The sequence below is a fragment of the Tachypleus tridentatus genome, chromosome 7 (assembly GCF_004210375.1).
Source record: "Tachypleus tridentatus isolate NWPU-2018 chromosome 7, ASM421037v1, whole genome shotgun sequence".
NCBI classification, from domain to species: domain Eukaryota; kingdom Metazoa; phylum Arthropoda; class Merostomata; order Xiphosura; family Limulidae; genus Tachypleus; species Tachypleus tridentatus.
In genome coordinates, this window is record NC_134831.1 from 94,843,457 (window position 1) to 94,869,723 (window position 26,267).

General features: G+C 36.0%; 1 protein-coding gene across 1 annotated transcript in view; it reads right to left on the minus strand.

Moving 5' to 3' along the window:
* LOC143256228 (sodium/glucose cotransporter 4-like) overlaps positions 1-26,267 on the minus strand; it is a 43,742-nt gene that overhangs the window by 15,340 nt on the left and 2,135 nt on the right. Inside the window, exons 3-7 of the mRNA XM_076513137.1 lie at positions 12,962-13,066; positions 12,013-12,072; positions 11,472-11,576; positions 7,327-7,432; positions 2,975-3,055 (exon numbers count right to left, since the gene is read on the minus strand). Coding sequence (XP_076369252.1) covers positions 2,975-3,055; positions 7,327-7,432; positions 11,472-11,576; positions 12,013-12,072; positions 12,962-13,066 — 457 coding nt within the window. The remainder of the gene's footprint in view (positions 1-2,974; positions 3,056-7,326; positions 7,433-11,471; positions 11,577-12,012; positions 12,073-12,961; positions 13,067-26,267) is intronic.

Genomic DNA, 26,267 nt, shown 5'->3' on the forward strand with positions numbered 1-26,267 from the left:
TGTTGTTAGACTCAACCACTTATTTGAGTAGAGTTTCGAAAGATAAAAATAAGTAAAGGGGAGAAAAAACCTTTTTATCATTTAATAGGGAAAATGTGGACACTATGAAATTAGCCTAACTACTAGCTGGTCAAAAGTTTAAGACCATACCAAAAAGAAGTCATAAACAGCGTAAGAAATGCCCAACAAGAGGTCTCAGTAGTGAGTTGCACGGCCGTCATTGCGAATAACTTCAAACATTCGCTTTGGCATGGTCGATATAAACGTTTCCAGAAGGCTGGCTGGAATGCTATTCCAAGTGGTGAAGATGGCTTCACGAAGATCATGCACTGTTTGGAATTGACGTCCATTTCTATAGACTTCCCTTGCCATCCACCCCCAAACATTTTCAGTGAGGTTCAGTTCGGGCGAACACGCTGGATGGTCCAAAAGAATCACGTTATTCGCCATGAAAAAGTCCTTTGTCCTGCGAGCATTGTGGATTGCAGCGTTGTCCTGCTGAAAGATCCAATCGTTTCACACAAGCGAGGGCCTTCAGTCAATACGTATGCTCTCTCCAACATGCCAGTGTCGCCAGCTGCTATTTGACGCCCCTGTATAACCTGAAGCCTCATTGTTCCATGGAAGGAGAAAGCACCCCAGATCATGATTGAACCTCCTCCACTGTGTCGTCTTCAGAAAATGTCTTCAGTGGGATATCCTTATCGTGCTAGTTACGTTGGAAGCCATTTGTACCATCCAGGTTAAATTTTTTTCTCATCAGAGAACAAAACCTTCTTCCACTTTTCTACGTCCCATGTTTGGTGCTTCTCAGCAAAGTTTAACCGAGCTGTTTCGTGATGTGGAAGACGTTTACGGTTTTTAAAGCCTTTCTCTCGTAGATACCGTCTTATTGTTCTTGAGCTACATTCTGCGTCCATAAGGACCTTAATCTGGTTCGACGATCGGCTGGTGTCTTGCCGGACAGACCGTCGAATTCTCCTGCTCAACACCGGCGAAAATTTCTTGGGCCGATCACTTGAAATTCTCATTCTGTATCCCTCAGGGTCTTTTTAAGAAATTTACAACAGCAGTTTTACTACGTCCAGTCTCACCAGCGATGGCATGTTGAAAGAGACCTTGCTTTTGCAGCTCGACAATTCTGCCACGTTCAAACTCTATCAACCTTTTAGCAATTGCCATGTTTTTACCCAATGTAACACAGGAGATGTCAGTAGGAGATGTTGACAACACTGATGCTTGAACACAAATGACTAAATTTTGTTACGTGTTTACCGCTTAACGCTTCGTTTCAGTATGGTCTTAAACTTTTGACCAGCTAGTATTTAGGCTAATTTCATAGTGTTCACATTTTCCCTATTAAATGCTGAAAAATATTTGCTATTTTTATTTTCCCTTTTCTTATTTTCATCTTTCGAAGCTCTACTCAAATAAGTGGTTGAGTCTAGCAACGCAAAATGCATATTTTTTCTTTATGTTCATTGGCTTTAAGATTTGGGCCAGCAGTGCATATTTATTCTAACTCATTTAATATTGAAATTTCGTCACACAGTGGACCATATTCGGTCCTCTATAGACCTATCACCTAAACCACAAGTTCTTAATAAGGGACACAAATACACACACGTATATACCCACTTGTAATGTTATATAAACGAATATGTCATTAGATATAAACAGTAAAATCTATGTTATGTGATATCTTTGTATTCCGAACACTTTTGTAACCGATAAATCTCAACATTTCACAATATAAAGTTTCCATGTGGGACTTAGAATGCTAAAATTTTGGGTTCAGTTCCCCACCGTGGACAGAGCAAATAATTCAATGTGGCTTTGTTTTAAAATGAGCAGACTAAATACAAAAGCTTATTGTAGCTTAGTGGCGCTGCTGTAGTTTTGATTAAGATCGTTCCTGCCTTACACAGTTTAAGGTGTGTTGTTTTTTTTTTTTTTTTTTTACAACGTGCATTATTGTTATAATTCACACAAATATTTTTATCGGTTGTAAATCGTAAAAGTTTTGTTTATTTCGTTCACAATGTAAGATACAAGAACTGGGGCTGACATGTATCTCACCTGGTGAAACACGAACGAAATGAACAGACGTTTTATTACGTACAACCGATAAAAATACTTGTGTGAATTAGAAACGACAACAAAGTTCTTTCTAATGTTTAATTCACGTTATATATACTGTTGACATACTGTGCACCAACATGTTGTCAAAAGTTTCATTTAAAATATCGTATGGGAAACGATTTCGTAGCCGGAATTTGCGAATATTCGGCAGATGACGGGTAGTAAAATTTTTTCTGTAAATGTATTCTTCTTTGAAACCTAAGATGAAGTTCGTTTGAAAGATATAATATATCAAATTTACCTTCTCAGAACCCGAAATACACTGGGCCCGGCGTTGGACTCGTAATCCGAAGGTCGCAGGTTCGAATCTCCGTCGCACCAAACATGCTCGCCCTTTCAGCCTTGGTAGCGTTATAATGTGACGGTCAATTCCACTGTCTTTGGTAACAGAATAGCCCAAAAGTTAGTTGTGGGTGGTGATGAATAGCTGCCTTCCCTCTTGTCTTACACTGCTAAATTAGGGACAGCTCGCGCAGATAACCCCCGAGTAGCTTTGCGCGAAGTTAAAAACAAACAAAACCAATTATTCCATCATAAGATTCATAAGGACATAAAACTAACTTTGGACTAAAAGTTTCAGTATTAAAACGCAAACAAAACGTTATTACTGTTTCCTTACTCATGTTAGATACAAAGCTACTGCGTTTTGCTTACCGTTGGGACGAAACTTGAATTTTAGCGTTACAAGCCCAGAGGCATTTTTCCTCTGACCTACCTGTGGCAATTGTTAATGAAAGTAAAAAACAAACTACAGTTTGGAGAACTGATAAATTGAAAGGAAAGAACATTATTGAAATCAATAACTATAGTATATGAAATAAAAAATACTCACTGATAACCATTAAAGCAAAAGCCCCGGCTATCATAAGAAAGGTTTGTACAAGGTCTGTCCAGATAACTGCTGTAAGCCCACCTGACGGAATACAAGATGAATTAGTGTTATACATTTGAATATTAACTCTGTTATCTATATAACAGTGTGTGTTTCTTATACGTGTCTGTATTTCTTAATCAATCAGTACCAAACTCGACACGGTGATACAGGATGATATGAGGGAGGTCACGAGTGGGGTTGGACCCCCATCTAATTTTGGAAAAACTATCAATGTTGTATTAAGCATCAGAATAAAGTATGTGGCCACACTTGTTAGAATCTTTAAACAGTATGTGTTTCTTTTCAGTATCGGTACCTTTATGGGTTTTCATTGTACTTTTACTGTTTGTTATGTTAAGAAACAAATATAAGCACAATCTATTATCCTTTGTTACAAATGAGTTTTTATTTCACCGGTCCAACAGACGGGTATTCCATCTAGTAGCATATGCTACATTTATCAAAGGATTACTCTTTTAATTGTAGTTCAGAACACCGTAAATCTGGTTGGTCTCATGTGTTAATTTAACCACAAGTGTTCATCTTTTAAAAGTGAAGTTCGTATTGTATCCTGTATTAGGGCTTTCACTTAGGGCAGAAATATTTCTAGGTATCTTTGGTCCAGTTTTATGGCCGTTTAGTAATAGAGAAAATGTGAATTATGAAAGTAGTATGGATGCTTTCAAGTAGAATTTTTTCTGTCTTAATAAAGTGCAATGTGAGGTTTTCTTTTTGATTTATTTTCCATCATGCTAACCACGTATCACCTCCAGCGATCTGTATCTTCATCACATATACTTTAATTTTCTTTATATACTTCATTGCATTTTAACGATCTGTATAAATATACTCTTCAAAAAAAGAAACGCAAAAGGCAAAATATGAGACAAATTGTTAACAAGTTCATTCCGGGTAGTTCTGTATGATATGTGTGAAACTTTGCACATTCACTGCTGAACATCCAAAGTCTGCAAAGGCGAAGTCCACGCTCATTAGGTGAAGTTTAACGTCACTCAACGTCAATAACGAGTATGTCCCCCGTGAGCATCAATAACTGCTTGGCATCTCCTGCCCATGGAAGCGATGAGAGGACGAATCACATCCTGTTGAATGGCTGTCCACTCAGCCTGCAAAGCTGCTGCAAGCTGAGGTAGAGTCTGCAGTTGAGGTTGTCGCCGTCGCAGACGTCGGTCCAACTCGTCCCAAAGATGTTCGATGGGGTTTAAATTTGGTGATCTGGAGGACCAGGGAAGAACGTTGATGTTGTGGTGTCTCAAGAAGACAGTGGTGAGTCGGGCTGTGTGAGGACGGGCGTTGTCATGTTGAGAAACGTCGTTGACGTTCACCATGATGGGTTGCACATGGGGCCTAAGAATCTCGTCGACGTATCGTTGAGCCGTAAGATTCCCTCGAATGTGCAAAAGGTCTGTTCTGGCATTGTAGGCGATGGCAGCCCACATCATGACGCTGCCACCACCAAGTCTGTCAACATCCTGCACACAGTTTGCTGCAAAACGTTCACCTCGGCGACGGTAAACACGGGTCTTTCATCCTGCCTACGAAGCATAAAACGTGATTCGTCGCTGAACCAAACATGCCTCCATCGTCGATGAGGTTATACCCGATGTGCCCGAGTCCACTGCAGCCGTGCTTGACGATGTTGCTGGGTGAGGATGACGCCTCTGACTGGACGTCGAGGTCGGATTCCTGCATCTTGTAGACGGTTGCGTACGGTCTGATCGGAAATCCTACGCAGCCCTGGTATGGTTGAGGCAGTAGACGTCGCAGTGGTGGTCCTATCCCGAAGGTGACGTAACTGGATGTTGCGATCTTGTGCGGGCGTGGTCACACGAGGTCTGCCAGATCGTGGACGGTCACGAGTTGATCCATGTTGTTGGTGACAATTCCATAGCCTTGTGATGGTGCTTGGGTGGACATTCACAGCTCTGGCAACATCTGATCGAGATTCGCCTGCTTCCAAGCGACCAATGGCGTTGTTGCGTTGTGCTCCAGTCAGTCTTGGCCTAACTGTATTGCGTGTCGGTGGCTTAACACTGAGCTATGGAAATCGAGAACTCGTCACTTTTATAGGGACTTTGCACATGTTGCACTTGCAGAACATGCAGATCTCTCAAACAAATTTATTGGACACGCATGCGTTTTGGCGAAAAATCAAAGTGCACAACTTTTATTGTCATTTTGGTCTGACAATCAGTGCCTTAACACGTGTAACATCACATACTCTGAGCTTGTAACGTTAATACATATATTTCTCTTTAAAATAACAAAAATATCCCTTTTTCATTTCTTGTTTTGAAGAGTATATAATAGTGTCTATTGTATGTAACTACTTCGCAGGGTGTGGATGGATCTCTATCAAGTTTAGTACGGAGGTTCAGTGGATCCAAAGAAATTTTCAGCTTTTCGGGTTTTATGGGCGTGTTTGCATTTTTTTTACTACTACTCCACCCCTGTTGATGGACCTTCATAAAATTTGGCATGGTTTGTTTGACCCATGCGGATATATACATAAAAAGCTGCGGTTTTAAATTTTGTATTCTACAGTTCTTATGGGCGTTTTTTACAAATGCATATAAGGGAAACAGTTATCAACCTTTCGTTAATAATGTGTTTACATAACACCCATCCAGATAGTAATAGATATGTTATCCATGGTTTGGGTTTCGTTACTATTCACATTTCCTCTCTGTCACTCTACCTATATAACCTGTTACCCCAGTCCAGTTTACCTGAAGATGGCCACACGATAAAGTATATATATATATATATATATATATAATGCATTCAAAGGCTGGATCTCCGGACTTCCTCACCTTACAGAAACTATCATACAATTATACAAGTACTTAACAATGGAAAATGAGATTAGATATAAGTGGTATTCAATCAACAGTGAATGTTAGAACACAGTAATCTATCCTTTGTTGTTTTACAGATACCATTGTAAACAGTGAATAATAGAATACAGTAAACTATCCTTTGTTGTTTTACAAATACCAATGTAAACAGTGAATGTTAGAATACAGTAAACTATCCTTTGTTGTTTTACAAATACCATTGTAAACAGTGAATATTAGAATACAGTAAACTATCCTTTGTTGTTTTACAAATACCAATGTAAACAGTGAATGTTGGAATACAGTAAACTATGCTTTGTTGTTTTACAGATATCATTGTAAACAGTGAATATTAGAATACAGTAAACTATCCTTTGTTGTTTTACAGATACCATTGTAAACAGTGAAAGTTATAGTACAGTAAACTATCCTTTGTTGTTTTACAAATACCATTGTAAACAGTGAATGTTAGAATACAGTAAACTATCCTTTGTTGTTTTACAAATACCATTGTAAACAGTGAATATTAGAATACAGTAAACTATCCTTTGTTGTTTTACAAATACCAATGTAAACAGTGAATGTTAGAATACAGTAAACTATCCTTTGTTGTTTTACAAATACCATTGTAAACAGTGAATGTTAGAATACAGTAAACTATCCTTTGTTGTTTTACAAATACCATTGTAAACAGTGAATGTTAGAATACAGTAAACTATCCTTTTTTGTTGTACAGATACCATTGTAAACAGTGAATGTTAGAATACAGTAAACTATCCTTTTTTGTTGTACAGATATCATTGTAAACAGTGAATGTTAGAATACAGTAAACTATCCTTTTGTTGTACAGATATCATTGTAAACAGTGAATGTTAGAATACAGTAAACTATCCTTTTTTGTTGTACAGATATCATTGTAAACAGTGAATGTTAGAATACAGTAAACTATCCTTTGTTGTTTTACAAATACCATTGTAAACAGTGAATGTTAGAATACAGTAAACTATCCTTTTTTGTTGTACAGATACCATTGTAAACAGTGAATGTTAGAATACAGTAAACTATCCTTTTTTGTTGTACAGATATCATTGTAAACAGTGAATGTTAGAATACAGTAAACTATCCTTTTTTGTTGTACAGATATCATTGTAAACAGTGAATGTTAGAATACAGTAAACTATCCTTTTTTGTTGTACAGATATCATTGTAAACAGTGAATGTTAGAATACAGTAAACTATCCTTTGTTGTTGTACAGATATCATTGACACACAGTTATTTTCATAAATTGTATACTTGTTTTTTAGCAGTTAAAAAATTTATTTTCTGGCATACACTCGACCACGACACGTCGGGTCTGTGTTTAATTGTTACACTTTCTATTGAAGGAAGAACAAAGTTCTGTACTATTCAAATAATAGTTTCGTGTCAACTACAATGAAAAAATATCTCACCCGCTATAGTGAAAATGGCCGCTACAGCTAACAAGACAATAATGGCTACGTAAAGATCCCACTTCATGGCCTCTTCAATAAAGATGGCCCCTGCATAGAGATCGGCCTGAAGGTAAAAAGCACACACACACTGAATAGTTAAAAACAATCTTTTCAAAAATGATTTTACTAAGAATATTATTACTGATAAAATCATTCTTGGCTGTGATTTCTTTTTATTTTACACACTTATAATCAAAGGATTAAAATCTATATTTCAGACCTGTTTTTTGTCGGATGACTTAGAAGAAAACTTGTTGAATATTAATATTTGACTGTGGGCTTTATTTACGGCAGCTAAATATATATATGAAATTTTATTTATATGAAGTACAGTGACTTGTGGAAGATGAAAAATACATCTAAAATTCCAATTCTGTAACTCTGAAAATAAATCTAAAAATAAGTTTGTAATTAAGAGAAACGCGAAGAAAAAACATTAAGCGAAATGTAATGACGTTTTTAAACCTAAAATAAAATCCGTGAACGTTAATGATTTTGTGAAATGTCTAAAGAACAATAACACATTATAAATACATCAGTGAAAAACTGAGTTAGTTTCAGTTCGTTCAGTGATTGAGATGTAAAGAAGTATTCAGATCAGTTCTAGTTATTGTGTATATTCATGTACTCGATCCATTAGCCATGAAACTATACAAGATTATTTGTACATAAGACATAGTGTCATTCAGTGACGGATTTAAGGTTGTGTGGACCAGGGGCTAATAATATTTGTGGACCCTACATCCCATGTAACTTTACAATGGGTTCCCATGAAGACCATTCCACCCGGAGCTGAGCCACTTCTTAGCCCTTTTTAAATACGCTACTGAGAAATTTCTGTTAAATTTGTTTGTTCGAAGTTAAGCACAAAGCAATAAAATGTGCTACCTGTGCTCTGCTCACCACGGGTATCGAAACCCGGAATTTAGCGTTGTAAGTCTGTAGACTTGCCGCTGTGCCACTGGGAGGCTAATTTCTGTTCCAAGTATAGATATTATTTGTGAACTTAGGCCCACAATACAACTAAGTACAAGTGACAATAACCTGTAGCAAATGTTAAGGATAAACAAATTTGGTGTTAAAATTTGGGATGAACCTTGTATTATTTTCTCCATATAATTTGAAAGAATCCGCTCAAACGAAACAACACTCGACAACGATAGGTAAAAGTTTACTAATATTTCAGAACAAATAATTTGCAAAATTTAGAAACAACAAGATATAACAAGTTTACAATGTATTTCTAGGAGCAACAATAGCACATCTGCACATAAATACACAAAGTTATTAAAACAAAGACAGAAGTCACTGCTTTGTTAACAAAATATGTGACAGAACTACTACAACAAACACATACTGATCATATGCTACAAATGTATACGCAGTTGACCAAATAAACATAAGAAAAATGTGCCGTTTCTGGACATAAACATTCGCAGACAAGGTGATCATCTCACCAATTATTTAGAAAACACACGAAATTAGAAGGACTTGTATTCCAAATCGAACCATACTCGCACACGCTGTTAAATGGGAAATTGTTTTGCACACGTTTGTCAGAGCCTGAAAACATCTGCACTGGAAACCATACTGAAGAACCTTCCAGAACAACTTCAGAAACAATGGTTACCTTACTAGCTTCACACCAGCCTCAAAAATATTCTTAACCCAACGACAAGGCCAACACAAAACTGCTTCACAGTACATGACCAGGTGGTTACGGTGCTCTACTCGTAATATGAGGATTACGGGATCGAATCCCCGTCAAACCAAACATGCTCGCCCTTTTAACCGTGGTGGCGTAATAATGTGACGGTCAATACCATTATTCATTGGTAAATAAGTAGCCCAAGAGTTGGCGGTGGGTGGTGATGACTAGCTGCCTTCCCTCTAGTCTTACACTGCTAAATTAGGGACGGCTAGCACAGATAGCCCTCGAGTAGCTTTGTGCGAAATTCCAAAACAAACAAACAGAATGAAGTATGACGTCACACAAGGCATCTCCATTAATGTTTCATGTCACTGGTTTATGACAATTAGGAATTTAATAAAGTTACACTGCACGCTTTTAGCTACGTTTACTTACATGGAGAAGCAAAGACATGGGAAGAAGTCCTATTACAGGAAAGCGATAAACAAAATACCTAGATATACAAAAATAGTTTTAACGACTAACTTCAACCTCAGTACAGAAGCCAAACCATCATTCCACTATAGAAGCGTGTAGGAGCAGACCATTAAAACAAACACTACTATATCTACAATGCTTAAAATATTTTTGAAACAACACCTTAAAAGCCATTTAAAGCTATGCTTCTAATGGTTCAATGCTGAGCTAAACCTCGGGTTTCCATCTCTGCTACGGGCATAATTACTTTGGAACAAATAAACGTACGAAAATTATATTTTATAATCTGAGAACGCTTTAGGTACCTAATAATAAATCTTTATGAAGTCATAGCTACTGCATTTCCTGATATAGATATTAAGTACATGACGTCAAAAGGATTTGGAGTCTCATCGCGTCGTTAAATCCATGTTGCTACGTCTGGACGTGCTCTGTCTGACGAATGTGCATCTTGACAACAGTCCTGCAGCGTAGCTCTCATTACAAAAAGCTCTGCTATTATCGTTTCGAAATGATAATCCTTCTTAATCATGTTGCGTGCTGCCGCCTGGACAATGTAGAGATTGTTTTACTGATCTTTACTTTCATGGACTCTCATCTGGAGTTATCAAGCATCGCAATTTGTTCACCAAGATTGAGCTTGGTTTGTTTTGTATTTTGCACACAACTACACGATGGATAACTGTGCTAGCCGTTTCTAATTTAGCAGAGGTAGACTAGATAGAAGGAAGCTTGTCAACACTACCCACCGCTAATTACAAAAGCATAGTAGGATTGATTGTCACATTATAACGCCCGCACGGATCAAAGGGCGAGTATGTTAGGTGACAGGGATTCGAATCCAAGATATTCAGATTGTGAGTCAAGCATCTTAACCATCAGGCTCTTCCATGGCTGAGACACAACTTGTTGATGGTATTTTTCTAAACTGTCCAAATTAATTTAGATTCCTTTATATTCTAACATCAATAAATATCCACATCTTCAAAATCCTTAACCTCAATATATTTGAGTGTATAAATATTTTGAATCATAAAGGACTGTTAGATACCAAAAATGATCAATTATCAGTGGCACCACACTACCTACAAACACACACACTAAAAAGGTTGTTTTGTTTGTTTTAAATTTCGCGCAAAACTACACGAAGGCTATCTGCGTTAGCCGTCCCTAATTTAGCAGTGTAAGACTAAACGGAAGACAGCTAGTCATCACCACATACTGCCAACTCTTGGGCTACTCTTTTACCAACAAATAGCGGGATTGGCCGTTACATTATAACGCTCTCATGGCTGGAAAGGCGAGCATGTTTGGTGTGACGAGGATTCGAACCCGCAACTCTCATTACGAGTCGAGTGCCTTAACCACTTGGCCATGTCGGGCCCAGAAAAGAAAAAACTATTTTAAAGTTGTAACAGTATGTTTGTTAAAAAATAGTTGACAGTTGTTGATTTTATAACAAAAAACAAGTGTAACTAATTCACAATATTTGTCGTAACAGTCATAGTAAACTTACAGATATTTTAGGACACACACACACACATATATATATATATCAAAATTATCACATGAATCAAGTATTCTGCTTCTAGGCACTTACACTTGAAAGAACACATTAAGAACCATTTAAACTATGCTCCTTGTTGCTCAATGGTAAACTAAAATTCTGGTTTCCGTCGCTGTGGGTCGCAAGATTGAATCACCAAACATGCTTACCTTTTAAACCGCAGGAGCATTATAACGTAAAATATAATCCCACTATAGGTTATTTAACAGCAGTTCTAGAAATGGTATCCATTAGCTAGCGACTTTTCTTCTAGTATATCAATTCAAAATTAGGGGTGGTTGCTTTATCTACTTTTAAGAATCATTTGAGTATTTCAAGTTTGATTCCCCTACCCTTACCTGGTTATAAACACTGTAATAATAAACTTACTTATATTCTATTAAGATATAAAACCATAGATGGGCTTACCGATATCTTAGTGAAGACATAGAGTAACAGTGCTAATACTGACAGATAAATTCTAATACGTTGTCCTCCGAATCTTTTCCTGAGATATTCTGGCATAGTGAACACCTTTAAAGTAGAAGCAAACTTCAGTTGTTAAAGAAAATATCACAGTTGAAAACTAACAGTAGTGGATTCATGATTATCGATGGTAACATCCAATCTGTAATACTTCTCAATACTTAGTACAATTTTAAGTAAAGTTAAACGGAGTCCACGCAAAATAAACTTGTTTGTTTATTTCATTAAAAATACAATTGGTTCTTCAAGTTAACTGGCTCGTAATTAATATTAGCAGGTTTTATGGGTTCCCAGATTTAACTATTTATAATTAAGCTTAACAAATTTATATGGGTTCCCATAGGTTATTCATAATTACGTTTAACAGGTTTATATAGGTTACCAGAATTTAACATATTTATAAGTAGGTTTAGCAGGTTCTAAGCATTTCTGTATTTAACTCACTTGTAATTAGGTAGCAAGTTTTATGGTTAAAAAGACTTACCCCAGCAGCTGTGTAGACAGGAACAAAGAGCCAGCCCAATATTAACATTATAAGCATAGCCTAAAACAGAGAAAGACAAAAAAAAAAAAGAGAGCGTGAGAGATAGAGAGAGAAATAATTAGTGTAACGCAGTTTTAATTGTTTTTATTTATAAATTAAGATTACTTACTTTATTTATTATATTAGTAAGAATAAGTTAGGCAAGATATGTATGTATGAAGTTTCAATTGTTTTTATGAATTTCGGTAAAAGAAAATGTGAAACACACATTGACAGTGTTATTGGATTCAGTACGTTATTAATAAAGACAAACCGAAAAGAAGATTAAAACAAAAATTCATAATTTTGGTGAAGATGAAAAAATTATGTTTTTGACGATAAACGCAAAGCTACAAAATGGGTCATATATGCTCTTCTCACCATTGGTATCGAAACGCAGTTTCTAGCGTTGTAAGTTCGCAGACGTATCGCATTGTCACTGGGAAGATTGTCTTAAGTAAGAATAAATGTAAATGTTTTTGGATCTCTTTCATTTGTTTGTTTACGCACAAAGAAGCACAGTGGACTATATAAAGACGAGAAACCTATAATTTTATCGTTATAAGCCCACGCTGAGCCTATGAGGGGCAGATCTCTTTGAATAAAGCATTTTTATTACTTCGACAAGAAGAATGACACAAGACATGACAACATCGTCAGGAGTGAGAAAATAATTACAGTGGAACCCCTCTAATCAGGCTAGTTTGTCTCAGTCCCGAAGGTGGCTGCTTTAGAGGGGTTCCACTGTATCTTGGAACTGCATTTAGTTGTTAAAGTAAAACTGAAATAACTTCACTAATTTGTAATTTTTTACTGATATAATTTCCATCGGGAGAAGTTTTTCGTACAATGAATATCGTAAATACTAAGTTGAAAATTACTTTTGTTTATTTTGTATTTTAGTACTTACGTTGAGTTCAAATCCTGCTATTCCAATACCGGATATCGCCCCTGAACCAGCTAAACCAACGAAATGGCCGCTACCAATATTGCTGGCGAACAAAGAAGCTCCCACCTAGCAAAATAAATGTTGTTATTTCACTAATAATGGAATTTTATATCACAGTGGTACGTAATATCCGTCTTTTGAAACACTGAGAAGACGCAGAATGATGCAGTGGATTTAATTTAATATGATGTAGGCCTTGGTGACGGACATAAATTGCAATTAAAATAGAAATATATTCTGGGATGTTGCAAAAGAATTTCAGTGCATTTGAGTTAATATGAAATAGGCCGAGATGACGAACACGTGCAACAGTTAAAATAGTAAATACATTCAGATATATTGCCTATGTGATGTATATCTAGGAAACTGAATTTGTTTCTACTATTTTGCACTTTAAGGTTCAAATAAAAATAAACCATTTTAACAGCAAGAAAGATTTAATGACAATAGAGTCCCAACTTTTTTTATTCAACTGAATGAAAATACAACGAGGATGACTGCAGAATGACAGTCAAAATGGCGGCTTTTCGAACGAAGAATTGGTTTGTTTTAAATTTCTCGCAAAGATACACGAGGAGTATATCCGCTAGCCGTCCTTAATTTAGGAGTAAAATACTAGGATTGAAGGCAACTAATCATCACCACCCGCTGCCAACTCTGGGGCTTCTCTTTTACCATTACAATATATCCACACGACTGACAAAGGGAGCGTGTTTAGTGGGTCATAAATTCGAACCCGCGCTGTGGTCACCTGGCCATGCCGGACCTCGAACGAAATTGAGATATGGTTTGTTTGTTTTGAATTTCGCTCAAAGCTACTCGAGGGCTATCTTCGCTAACCGTCCCTAATTTGGCAGTGTAAGACTAGAGGGAAGGCAGCTAGTCATCACCGCCAACTCTTGTGCTACTTTTTTTACCAACGAATAGTGGGATTGACCGTCAATTTATAACGCCCCCACGGGTGTAAGGGCGAGCGTGTTTGGTGCGACCGGGATTCGAACCCGCGACCCTCGGATTACGAGTCGAACGCCTTAACGCGCTTGGCCATGCTGGGCCTTTGTGATATGGAGAACACAGTTTATCTTGTACATATTATCTATAGAACTCGCTCTGTTTGTTAGGAACAAGAAAAACAGTAACTTATCAAAACAAAGAGAGAAAGATTATTGGATAAGTACAAATGAAATACATCTAAACTGTATTAAAATAAAAGAAATCGAATAAGTGGTGTAAATAACTGTAGCTATCATTATAAAGTATAGACAATACAATAGAGGACAACAGTGTTAGACGCACTGAAGAATACAATGTAGATATGTGTTTAAAATGTGATATAAAATAATGTAAAAAGTAAAACACGATATAACAGACAAAAAACGGAAAAACACGACACAGTTTTGCAGTAGAAAAATCTGAGCTACGGAATTGTTCAGTGGGTTAATATCAATTGGGGTTCTTTAAAATGGATTAACATAATTGTTACTGTTTGTAACAGTTTATAAAAAAAAAAACTCGATTCCGTAGTCTTGGGTTTGATTCGAATAATTAGATGCTTTCTTGGAGATAGTAGACGTGGGCCTGACATGGCCAGGTGGTTAAGGCGCTTGACTCCTAATCTGAGTGTCGCGGGTTAGAATCACCATCGCATCAAACATATTCGTCCTTTCAGTCGGGGGGGGGGGTTATAATGTTACAGTTAATCCCACTATTCGTTGATAAAAGAGTAGCCCAAGAGTTGGCGGTGGGTGGTGATGACTAGCTGCCTTCCCTCTAGTCTTACACTGCTAAATTAGGGACGGCTAGTGCAGATAGCACTCCTGTAGCTTTGCACGAAATTCAAAAGAAACAAACAGATCTTTCTGATAAATAACTTTTGAGTTGCAACTCCCCCTTTTAGTCATATTTTTAATATATCACAAAATTTCAGATTTAGAAAGTAAAAAGAAGATGAAATGTTTAATGCTAGACTGAGCACTAAAAAAATTTCCTGTTAAAATTAACACAATTAAAAAAAAATTGTTAAATATTACAGGGCGACTCCTATATATTCACAACTGCAAACGAAGCCATAAACGAAAAAAAAAAAAAAAGTCAGTGCGAAAGATTTTTCTGACGTAAGCACAATAATCAGCGCGGGTCTTTTCTGATGTTAGAATCTCGATCTACGCGTGTGAAAACACGATGAGGGCTCTACTAGACAAAGGAAAGGCTTAAAGGTGAAGACGACTTGAGCTCCTCTTAATGTCAGGATCAAAAACTCTTCTGCACTGTTTGAATTTATTTTCCAAACAATAATACCTGGTCTTTATATGTGCTTGGATGAAGTGGTTGGCACCATGCTCATGAACGTGTGGGGATCATGAAAACTCTTAAGTTACACGTGTAAAACTTTGAAGTGCACGTAACTAACAGAAAGGGTGACAACATCTTATTCTGTGCACATGACATGCTGCCTAAACCAAAATTTGAAGTTCAAAAGAATCGCATAACTGTTGAGAAAATTATCGGTATTATTGGAAAACTTCAATTTTGCATTTGGTGGACACAGGGTTGAAGTATCTCACTAGCTGGAGGAAAATATAAAATAAATAACATCGTTTTCGAGTTAATATAACATTCCTCTCTTATAGAATTTGAACAAAATAACTGCAGTCTCTAAGGAATCCCAAAAGTCTGGAACTATTGAAAGAGGTGCTTTCGTTATTTTAATCAGTAAAACAATAGCCAACTAGCTGGTTGTTATAATGTTATATCAGATGAAGTTAGAAGTGTTGATATGTTTTCAGTACAGATCTGTTCCACACAGGACACCTCTACAATTGACCAGTGTGCTACAGTATGATTGGTTGGAAAGTATTTTAAAGGCTGCACACACTCTTTCATTCCTATGGCCACAGTAGGTGTGGACAAGGACAGTTCGATCTACTAAAAGGTGTATTTGGAAATTACAGAATTGATATAAACAAGAGTCTCAAACAACACAGATGGAACAGCAACCTACCACAGGCAGAACAGTGGCTTCCAGACAAAACTCTCGTCACGTTTGGTGTTATATACATCTACTCTATTTAGACTGTGGCAAACTCGACAAAGGCACATGTTACAGCATTATCATTATTCAATTTGTTGTAAAAAGTCACAGATTTCTTCAGGTGCTCCTGGAATGGATATTTGGAGAACAGAAACCGAGAGAAAGTTAGGGGCACAGAAGTTAAAAAGAATTAAACTGAGAAGCGAAACATGTTAGTCAGGAAAATCAGGTGCATTGTCAGCATCTATAATTACTGAAAATCCGTTTTCTTAGCTATTATCAAATGTCTGGTTATATTACAGTATTCAAACTCACGTGATGCTGCCACGAAAACAAAGATTAAATGAATGTTTGAGGGTTTTCTGAAACATTTTTGACCGCCCACACACTAATGATCATTTTCTATCATATATCACCTGTATCAAAGAACCTCTGACAAGTGGACTTGAGTTAGTTCAGAATTGAATGCAAACACAGTAATGTAGAGTTCAATTGAGATGACTGAGGGATGACATGCAAAGCATTGCAGCTAAAGCAGACGAATTTATCAGACAGATGAACAAAATTTTGTAGAACACTAATTGGCCAGATCTGTTGAAGGATGTAGTGAATTATGATGAGTGTGTGTATTATAGCAAAGCCACATCAGACCATCTGCTGTGTCTACCAAGGAGAATCAAACCCTTGATTCTAGCATTGTGAATCCATAGACTCACCGCTATCCCACGAGGAGACTAGTATGATAAGAGATATGTCGAAGATAATACAACTACATCATCTATGATTGCATACAGGATTAGTACTTAGAACATAGTATTTGATCAAGCAATAGGAAGACTGGCGATGCGACCTGCTGTGTGCTGACATGCAGTGTTTTGACCTAAAGAGGTTTGCTGACGTAAAGAAAAGCAGTCGGACTACCGGATCACTGAATAAGATAGGTCAACTTTTGTGAGATCTAGATGTAACAGCGTGTTACTTCCCTCAACCAATACTTCTCCCAAGCTAGTGTACTGGCTTTTCTAAACTATGATTTAGTTTCGGGAAGTAACACGCTGGCACATCTGAGACTGACTACAGAGTAGAACACGAGAACGTTACTTCATACAAAACTATCCACACGTGCAAATAGTGTTTAACGTGTGTTTTTAGTTGCTTGAGAACTGTGTGTGTTTTTCGTATAACAAAGCCATAAAGAGCTATCTGCTAAGTCCACCGAGGGGAATCGAACCCCTGATTTTAGCGTTGTAAATCCGGAGACATACCGCTGTTTTAGCGGGGGGCAGCTTGAGAACTAAGTGCTACATTCAAAAGCATGTGACAACCTACATAAAGTACATCCCTTTCTTCTGACACTTTCCATCATTCAAGTCCACTATGAGAGATGTTTCTGTAAACTAGAGGTAATAAAACAAGACTGGGTAGGCCTGGTGACAGTTGAGCATCTCGAAGTCCTCATGTTCATATGCACTTAAACCATCATTCCAGCTGTAGACACCAAACAGTCAAATCATAATTCATGATGACGAGAAACCCACTTGAAGTAAAAATGTATCTCAGGACGGCTGGTATGGGTATTAACAACCCGATTGTCTACTACTACTCATAATGTCAGCCTATGAATCATTTAACTACAACCTCGGTAAATACATAGAGTGGGCATTTTCTAAATATGTAACATAAGCCGGGTTTTTTTTCAACGACTCTTTTTACTTTAAATCTATTCTTAAACAACTGAACCATAAAGCCTTAATGGCCAGGATTGATGTAATCTCACTCTTCACAGAAGTCCCAACCGTTGAAGCCTGCAAGATGGCTTTAGAATTTTATATCCAAGACCCCAACCCATTGATACACATCCCCAGCAACCAATTATCAACCCTTATAGAATTCACTATCAACCAAAACTAACTTTATATTCAACGACCAAAACTACCTACAAACAAATGGCCTAAGTATGGGAAATCCCGTGTCGCCAGTTCTAGCCAACATTTTTATGACACAGGTTGAATCTCAAGCGATGAATTCAGCCTTACACCCACCACTATACTGGTACAGGTATGTTGATGGTACAGTTGCTGGATTCGCATCTACAGAACACACACTTAGAATTTTTCAATCACGTTAACTCGATACACCCCAACATTAAGTTTACCTCTGAACAAGAAAAAACTAACCAAATAACATTTCTTAACTTCAAAATCATTAGAACTGATACACAATTCAAAACGGAAATCCACAGAAAAATCACCCATACTGGATTATACATTTCCTGGGATTCAGCACATGAAATAAAAAATCTCAACATATTAAGAAACCATATAAACACAGCCACAAAACTATGTTCACCTGATAACATTAACAATGAAATCAACAAAATAAAACAACACTTCATCAACATCAAGAAATTTCCTCAAAAAACCGTGGAAAAAATTATACGCACACACGTAGACCAACAACACAATCGATAATAAATCCCAAGATACAACAAACTACAAAACCGTATACTGCTGCATACCATGTTTCCGTTATCAGCAGAAAAATAACCAACATTTTGAAAAAAAAAACAACTTATAACAAAACACAACATTTCAGTAAACATCAAATTTATTCAAAAAGCAGGTACAAAACTAAAGTCCATACGATGTAAAAAATTACACTGTTAAACTCAACACCAACATTATTTATAAAATACAATGCAACTGCCACGACTTCTATATTTGAGAAACAAGCAGAAAAATGGAAACCAGATTTATAGAACACATAAAAAAAACCTTAACACGTTTTTAAACACTGCAAATCAAATAAACACAACATAACCATAGAAAACACCCAGATACTAAATAAACAAACGCAAAATCAAAGAAGTCCTACTTATACAACTAAAACCAATATAAAGGAACATCTTTATACCTATACTAATTAATAACCTAACATTTAACTGCAACGGATCTTTGCACTCATGTCCGTAAAACATGTGACTGATAATGGTCAGTTGCAAACTCTCTCTTTGTTAATCTAAACATGACCCATGAAGGTCTGATCGTTGTTCTCTGTTTTATGAGTAAAGATGTTAATAAAAGTATCAGCCGTCCTAAGATACAGTCAAATCATAGATGTGCTCACCAAGTCATCTGATAAACTAAAACAGCTATGGTGTAATGAAATACACATAAACATTGGATACTTATGTGTATTATTTCGTGTATATGCTACGCAGGTATAGAACGGGAACATACTAATATATAATATATACATGTATTTTTATTTTTATGCATACCAGATTTCTATGACGAACTACAGGGTGGCCCGTAAGTCCCTACCAATCCACATGTTACTATGTTATACTAATGATGAGTTGAAGGCAGCTGTTACCGCTGCATTTGGAACAATAACTCCTGCTATGTTGAGGAAAATGTCTCACAGAACATGTCGTCGCATAATATTATGCAGCGAGAATGAGGGACAGCACATAGACACACTGGATACATAAGATATATGGATGGGTTGGGACTTAGGGCCACCCTGTATATTTGTATGAGTTTTATTTACCACTGAATATGCTAATATCAAAAGTGTTTACCGTTTTACGTTAAAGAGTTAAGAGCTATTAAAATGAACACAAAATTATTCTGACAAGACTTTTATTTCTATTTTACAAGTTATGAATTCCTCACTCGTAGTATGATAATATATAAATAAAATGCATGGTACGGTTTAATATACTTCTTACAAATTATTAGACCACCATTCGAATGTCTTAATAATTGTTTGCCAGTGTCCCTAAAAGGACCGTTTAGCACAAAAAGGAAAATATCTTGTAGTTACATATCTAAACGATCAGTTTAATCTTAAAATTTGACCTATGTGTTTTGTCTTAACAAAGTTAAAGTTAGTCCAAGCACAAAGTAACTTATTCATGTAGCCTACTTACTATAAAATTCTAAACTGATAGACAAGAGAGAAAACATCTAATCAACATTACCCACCGCCAACGTTTTGGTTGCTTTGTCTGACCTAGTGGTGTAATGTGACAGCCTATAAGTGTGGACTACTTTTGTTTTTTATTTTAGGGCAGTCAAACATTAACCGCTAGTGTAACTCAAAGTCGTCACGCTCGCCGAAAAGGCCTAGTTAGCTAAGATTACACTACGCTGATGCGTTTGAATGTTAGGTTTACTTGACAAAGCCTCAGCTCTGATTTCGATGAAACACATAAAAATAAGTTTTAAAAATACACATAAGTTATTTTATCAAAAAATATTTGGGCAACACCCATTTTACATCTTAGTTTAAGTGATGTCTTTGATTCCAGATACAGAACCTTGACAAAGTTTTATTTTAACTATTTGATCATTCGTTTATTCAGTTGTTTTTAATTCTATATTATGTGATTATTATACATGTTAGAATGCTTGAAGACATAATTAGAAATAGTTTATTGTGTAATATTAGGTTTCATGATCGTATACAATAATGAATACACGGCCGTAGGAAGCGGTAAGGCTTTTTCGTAGCACATATAGATAAAATTCATGTATGAAAGCTTTCTTCTTTTAATTCAATACGTTACGTTGTGTGCATGTAGTATTTGTAGTTGCAGGGGTTCAAGATTCAATCTTATAGCATTAAAGTTTGAAAAATATTCTGGGGGACATGCCCCCAGAATGCCTTAAACATGGTAACTGCCTGATCACTCCATAATTGATTCCCCACACAATGGAATATAAAGATATGTACCTGAAAAATTGAAATTTAAAAATTATTTCACTCTTTTAAGTTGTTTATGTGTGGGTATTTTCTTATAGCAGAGCCATATTAAACTATCTGCTGTGTCCCTCGAGCGGAATCGAACCCATGATTTTGGCATTGTAAATCCAAAGACTTACCGCTGTCCTACCAGGGTACTAAATTTAAGTTGTTATTGCTAATGTACCACGTACTAATTAATGTAAAGCTAAGGGTTTTATTTTATTTTTCGTACAGCTGATGAAGATTAGGCCATAGGAATTAGGTGTACTACTGCAGGGTCCCCGAAAGTGTTCTGTTTACAAACTAAATAACAACCACAGCTATGAGTAACAAATACTTTTGAAGTTCGTATGTCATTTTATGTTATAGCCTACAAAGTTTATAATTATTATCGTAATTTATTGCAGGTGCACGTTTTAATGACGTCACAAAATATTGATTACAAGTTTAAATTTCATTGTATACGTCACTGGCTAGGCGTCATTTGGAGAATTGTGTTCAGTCTTGGGTTCCTTAAATTAAAAACTTGTTTTTCCCTTAGTGAAAAAGAAGAAGGACTAGAGAGGATGTGATTGAAATGTTTAAAATTGTAAACTAAATTAATTATGTTGATGTATCAACAATTTTCATGATTAACAGAGATTATTACGAAACTAGGGGACACAGATAGAGATTTAGGCAAGGTAGAAATCGTCTGCAGCTAAGACAGTTTTATTTTTCAAACAGGGTAGATAGCCTATGGAACGGTTTGCCTTTGGATATTGTGAAGGCAGTAAATTTAAGTGAGTTAAAAGAGAGCTTGATAGGGCTAGGACTGGCTTAAATGTTTTTTGTTACTCTTTATATGTTTAGTTTGGCTTAAAGGATGGGAGAGTAGAGATCGATCAATAAGTCCCTTGTTGTTGTCTTTAAACATTATGTTATGCAACAAACAGTAACGTCAAACGTCCCTTATGTGACGTCATTTTATCTCCTGACTGAGAGGCAACAAACTTCTGTGTAGTTAGTTGTGCGAGAGATTGAAATAGGTGACCCTCCTAGGGTTTATCGCAGTGGTTCCCAACCTTTTTTATGCCCCGCACCCCTAAAAATTTTTAATATGTTCTCGCACCCCTCACAGTAGTTATTTATTTAAGAATAAAGGTGAAGTAGGCCAAAACAAATGTTATCTCGTATTCCCCCAAGGGTGCGAGCACCCCTGGTTGGGAACCACTGGTCTATCGGCTCCATTTTTGGGAAATTACAGTATTACTATTATCAAACAGAAACAAATAAACATGTTTGTTTTTTTTCCTTTACTTCCTGAAGACGAGTCATAGAATTATTTTATAAATTATCCTAATATACTTTCGATGTTTACAATGTTTACTGAGATAAAGTCCGTTGTACTAAGCATAGAATGGTCATAATTTGTAATTTTCATTTTTGTACAAAAAGTATTGTAAGTTATCTATTTTGTTGTCCATTGTGATGCACAAAGCTACAGAATAGGCTATCTGAGCTGTTGTACAACCACCAGTATATTGAAACTCGATTTTTGGCGTCATAATATTTTAGATTTCCCACTAAGCTACATGGGGCGTACTGAGCTATGAATATGGTTGCAAATCATTACTGAAACTGTATTTTTTTAATAGTAATTTGTGCGTTTAATAACGAATTTGTAGATTTTTGTAAATATTTTTATACCCCATAATTTGTTCTATACATTTTCTCCGTGGATTTTAGCAGTATCGTTGAGCATGCGCAACCGGAAGATTATTAAAACAATGCTGCACTAAATAAATTTCAGCCTTTTGCTGACAGACTAATGGGACAAATTTGATAAGATATATACCACAGACCGGGCTACCAGAAACCGTCATATTACTTCACATAAGTAATAAAATCAGTGTTCACCAACAGATTGTGTACTGTTTAAAATATCTTCATAGTCGTTTTCAAAGAAAGCTTATAGATAAACGTACTTAGCCTTTGATCGATAGCGTAATATCACGTGGCAGTGAATCAACCAGTAACGATTAACCCTGATAACTGTTCACATGGACAATACGTTACGAGATGGTACACTACACACTTGAGAGGTCGTTAGTTTAACGAGGTAACTACGTTCTACTCTTAATCTGAATATTTACGAGATGATTTGCTGAAACTTTTATGTTTTGATGTTATCTATCCATGAACTGTATACGTTTTATATACGTGTAAGTGACAGAATAACATGAGAAGTTTTATTTCATTTAATATAAAATTTAAGAACACAAAGTAAAAAAAACAAAAAACATCAGCACAAGACGGAAAAGTATTTTCAATGAGTAATTTGATTGTATAGGTGGAGCCACTTTGATAACATAGCATAAAATTGTCTAAGTTTATACCGACAGGAGCCATGCAAATTTGGTTCATCTGTTGGGTAGTTGTTAAGCCTACTTCACGACCATTGTCAACACAAGCATAAGTTTTTTGTTTGTTTTTTCTAAAATAAATCTTTCTTACGCCATCTGATATATTGTGTTAGACAAATAACAGCATTGTAAGCTATATTTTCAATGCTTTGTGGAGCATGACGTTAAGAGTTTGTAAAAGTAGGCTTATAACTATTTTAGATTTATTTCTGTTTGGTGTATCAAGACGTATTAATTTATTTTAAATAAATATATGTACATTTGTGATCCTGGAAGACAAAAGAATATGACATCAAAAAAACATATTTGTTATATTGTGTTTATAAATAGAAACTTACTTGGATATTTGTTGACAATAACTTCATTTGCAGTACTACTTAACTAATATGAAACTATTAATTCTATTATGATTTAAATTTATCAAGAGACATCATAAATTTTATACAGTATTATTATTTTATGAATGTTATGGAGGTCAGACGACTGCAGTTGTCAAGCCTTTTCAACTGGCGGGATTTTATTGAACCAAATTGTATTGTTTACTATTTACACTTTGTGATGTATCTGGCTAAGTTTTTTGTGGGCTATCTAATCTGAACTTTCGAGTAATAATAGCAAAGGTCGTTATGGAATGTTTGTAGATAGTCAAGTACTTTACAATTAAGAACTGAAGTTCTGAGTATGTACGGAGTTAGTGTTTGGAACAATATCTCGAACATTACACACGTAACACTTGTATAATATATACTCATGTACGTTCGTTTTTTCGAGTTACCAGACTGGAATTGTTATTACTTTATGAAACTAACTGATAACTAGCTAACAAGAATTGTGTGTGGTTCCTTTAGATGCCGTTCGTGTATGTAATCTCACTTTGATTTCTAATGGTTAAACTCAAAGAAAGTAAATATGCCTTACTTCAGTGACCATTTTGTTTACCAAAGAATTACATGTTCATCTGTAACTGTAAGTTATGTGAATTTACGGATTTAACATTATTTATGTAGACTCATAATAATTATTGTTATTACAGTAAATAAATGAAGCTAGAAGGAAGAGAAGTCTTAAAAACTGTGCTGACAGTTACGACGGCATTGTTTTAGTGATGTTGCTTTGAACTAAATAGTAGACCAGTGACCCCTAAGATACACATGCATCTGTCTTTAATTTTGGACCATAGTTAATAGAGAGGAAGTAACCAGCAAGCGACATCTATCGGCACAAGGGGTTTGCCCTATTCTTTGAACTGATTAACAAGACTGACTGCCACTTTTATAATGTGCACAAACTTCAAAGTGAAGAGTTTCGGTGGTATCACGTCTCGAACCTTGGATTCTTCGATCCGCAGACTGGCGCGCTAATAATTAGGATACATCCAGCCCTGGTGTTCGTGGAGACGTGCTTATTCTAATTTTTTCAATACAAATTTCACCTGAAACTTGTTATAGTGATTGGATTTTACGAATTCACTTTACACTAAATGTGAAATTTCCAAAAATTTTTATAGATTAACATTTATATTAAAAACAAAACAGTTTGAAAATAATTATGTGCAGTATATACAGGGTTGATTACGTTATATTAAAACAATTTAAAAATCCAAATGAGTAAATCACGTTACAACCATAACTAGTATAAAGTCACGGTGGTACAGCATGTATCAAAAGTACTTTCAGATATTGCTTGGCATTCCGTAGTGAGTGTAATACCACTTCTGGGGAGGGTATGTAACTTTCTGACACAAAATCTTAATATAATGAGATCATGAACACATACTCAAATCGGGACAGGAACATCCCCCTTATCTAATGACTTTGGAAAACAAAAGGATATGGATCAACTTGAGACTATAGAACCTTCCAGAAGAAAAAGAAAATCCTGTAACAAGTCGTACTCTAGCTATGATAAGTTAAGTTCGGCATATTTTAACAGATATGAAAATCCTCGAACCCAAAAATTGTCCACAATCTTTAGGAAACAGTATGTGATATATGCAAGAAGTATGTATGCCTGGATACGAGGCCAACATGGTATGAGTTCGCCAACGTAAGGAATCCAGTAATTTCTTCTTTTTTTTTTAATTAAGCACAAAGCTACACAATGGGCTATCTGTGCTCTGCCCACCACGGGTATCGAAACCCGGATTTTAGCGTGTAAGTCCGCAGACATACCGCTGAGCCACTGGGGGGGCCAAATCCAGTAATACTTCCTGTTTAGTTGTTGTACACCTCAAGCAGCTGGTGGATGGAACTGGTATTCATACCAAGATTTACTAATCAACTCTCTTACATATTTATTTGTGAACGAACTTCGAAACGACCGCTGAGAACCGTCATCCTTATTACCAGATAAATTAAGGAGATGAGTAGTGTGCTTCTGCTTTGAATGTGACAGTCTTACGATGGAACCTTACGCAATGGAAAGTACGATGTAGGGCAATTGCCAAGATGCACAGTCTTCAGGTAGAGCATGACTGAACGTGACATCATGGACTGTAACGACATTGTGCGGCTCCAAACTCGTTTTAATGTGACGCATAATGATTATTGTTAAGTGCGTACATATCTAGAAACTATTGAACACACTTCAGTGATGTCACTACGTTTGTGAAAACAAAACACATGCACAACCAATGAAAAAATCAAAAGCTATCCTTTTCATGTGAAATTGTTAAAATCACTAGATTTAAGTTATCAGAGGATTTTGGATTAACTTCAATAATTCTAAGTAATGCAAGGAGTGCAATCCTATTGTTATTTGTCATGCTCACGAGAACGTCAAATCAGAAATGATGATTTACTGAGGTCACATACAATTAAGACTAGTTAAACCAGAACAGCATTTCTGAAACTGAAGTCTCTGAGTCGTGTCCGAAATTTCATGAATATGCTTTTTCAAATATGGCTCATACAACAAAAAATGTTTCTTGTAAAATTAAATTTATACAGATGAAAATATTTACTTTTAGAATACAACTTTCATGTAGGCGTTTGTTTTTATTTGTTTCCAAAACAAAAACATTGATAAGTTTGATGGTCTTCAAAAAAAAAATTAAGTTACGAAAGTTTGAGAACCTCTG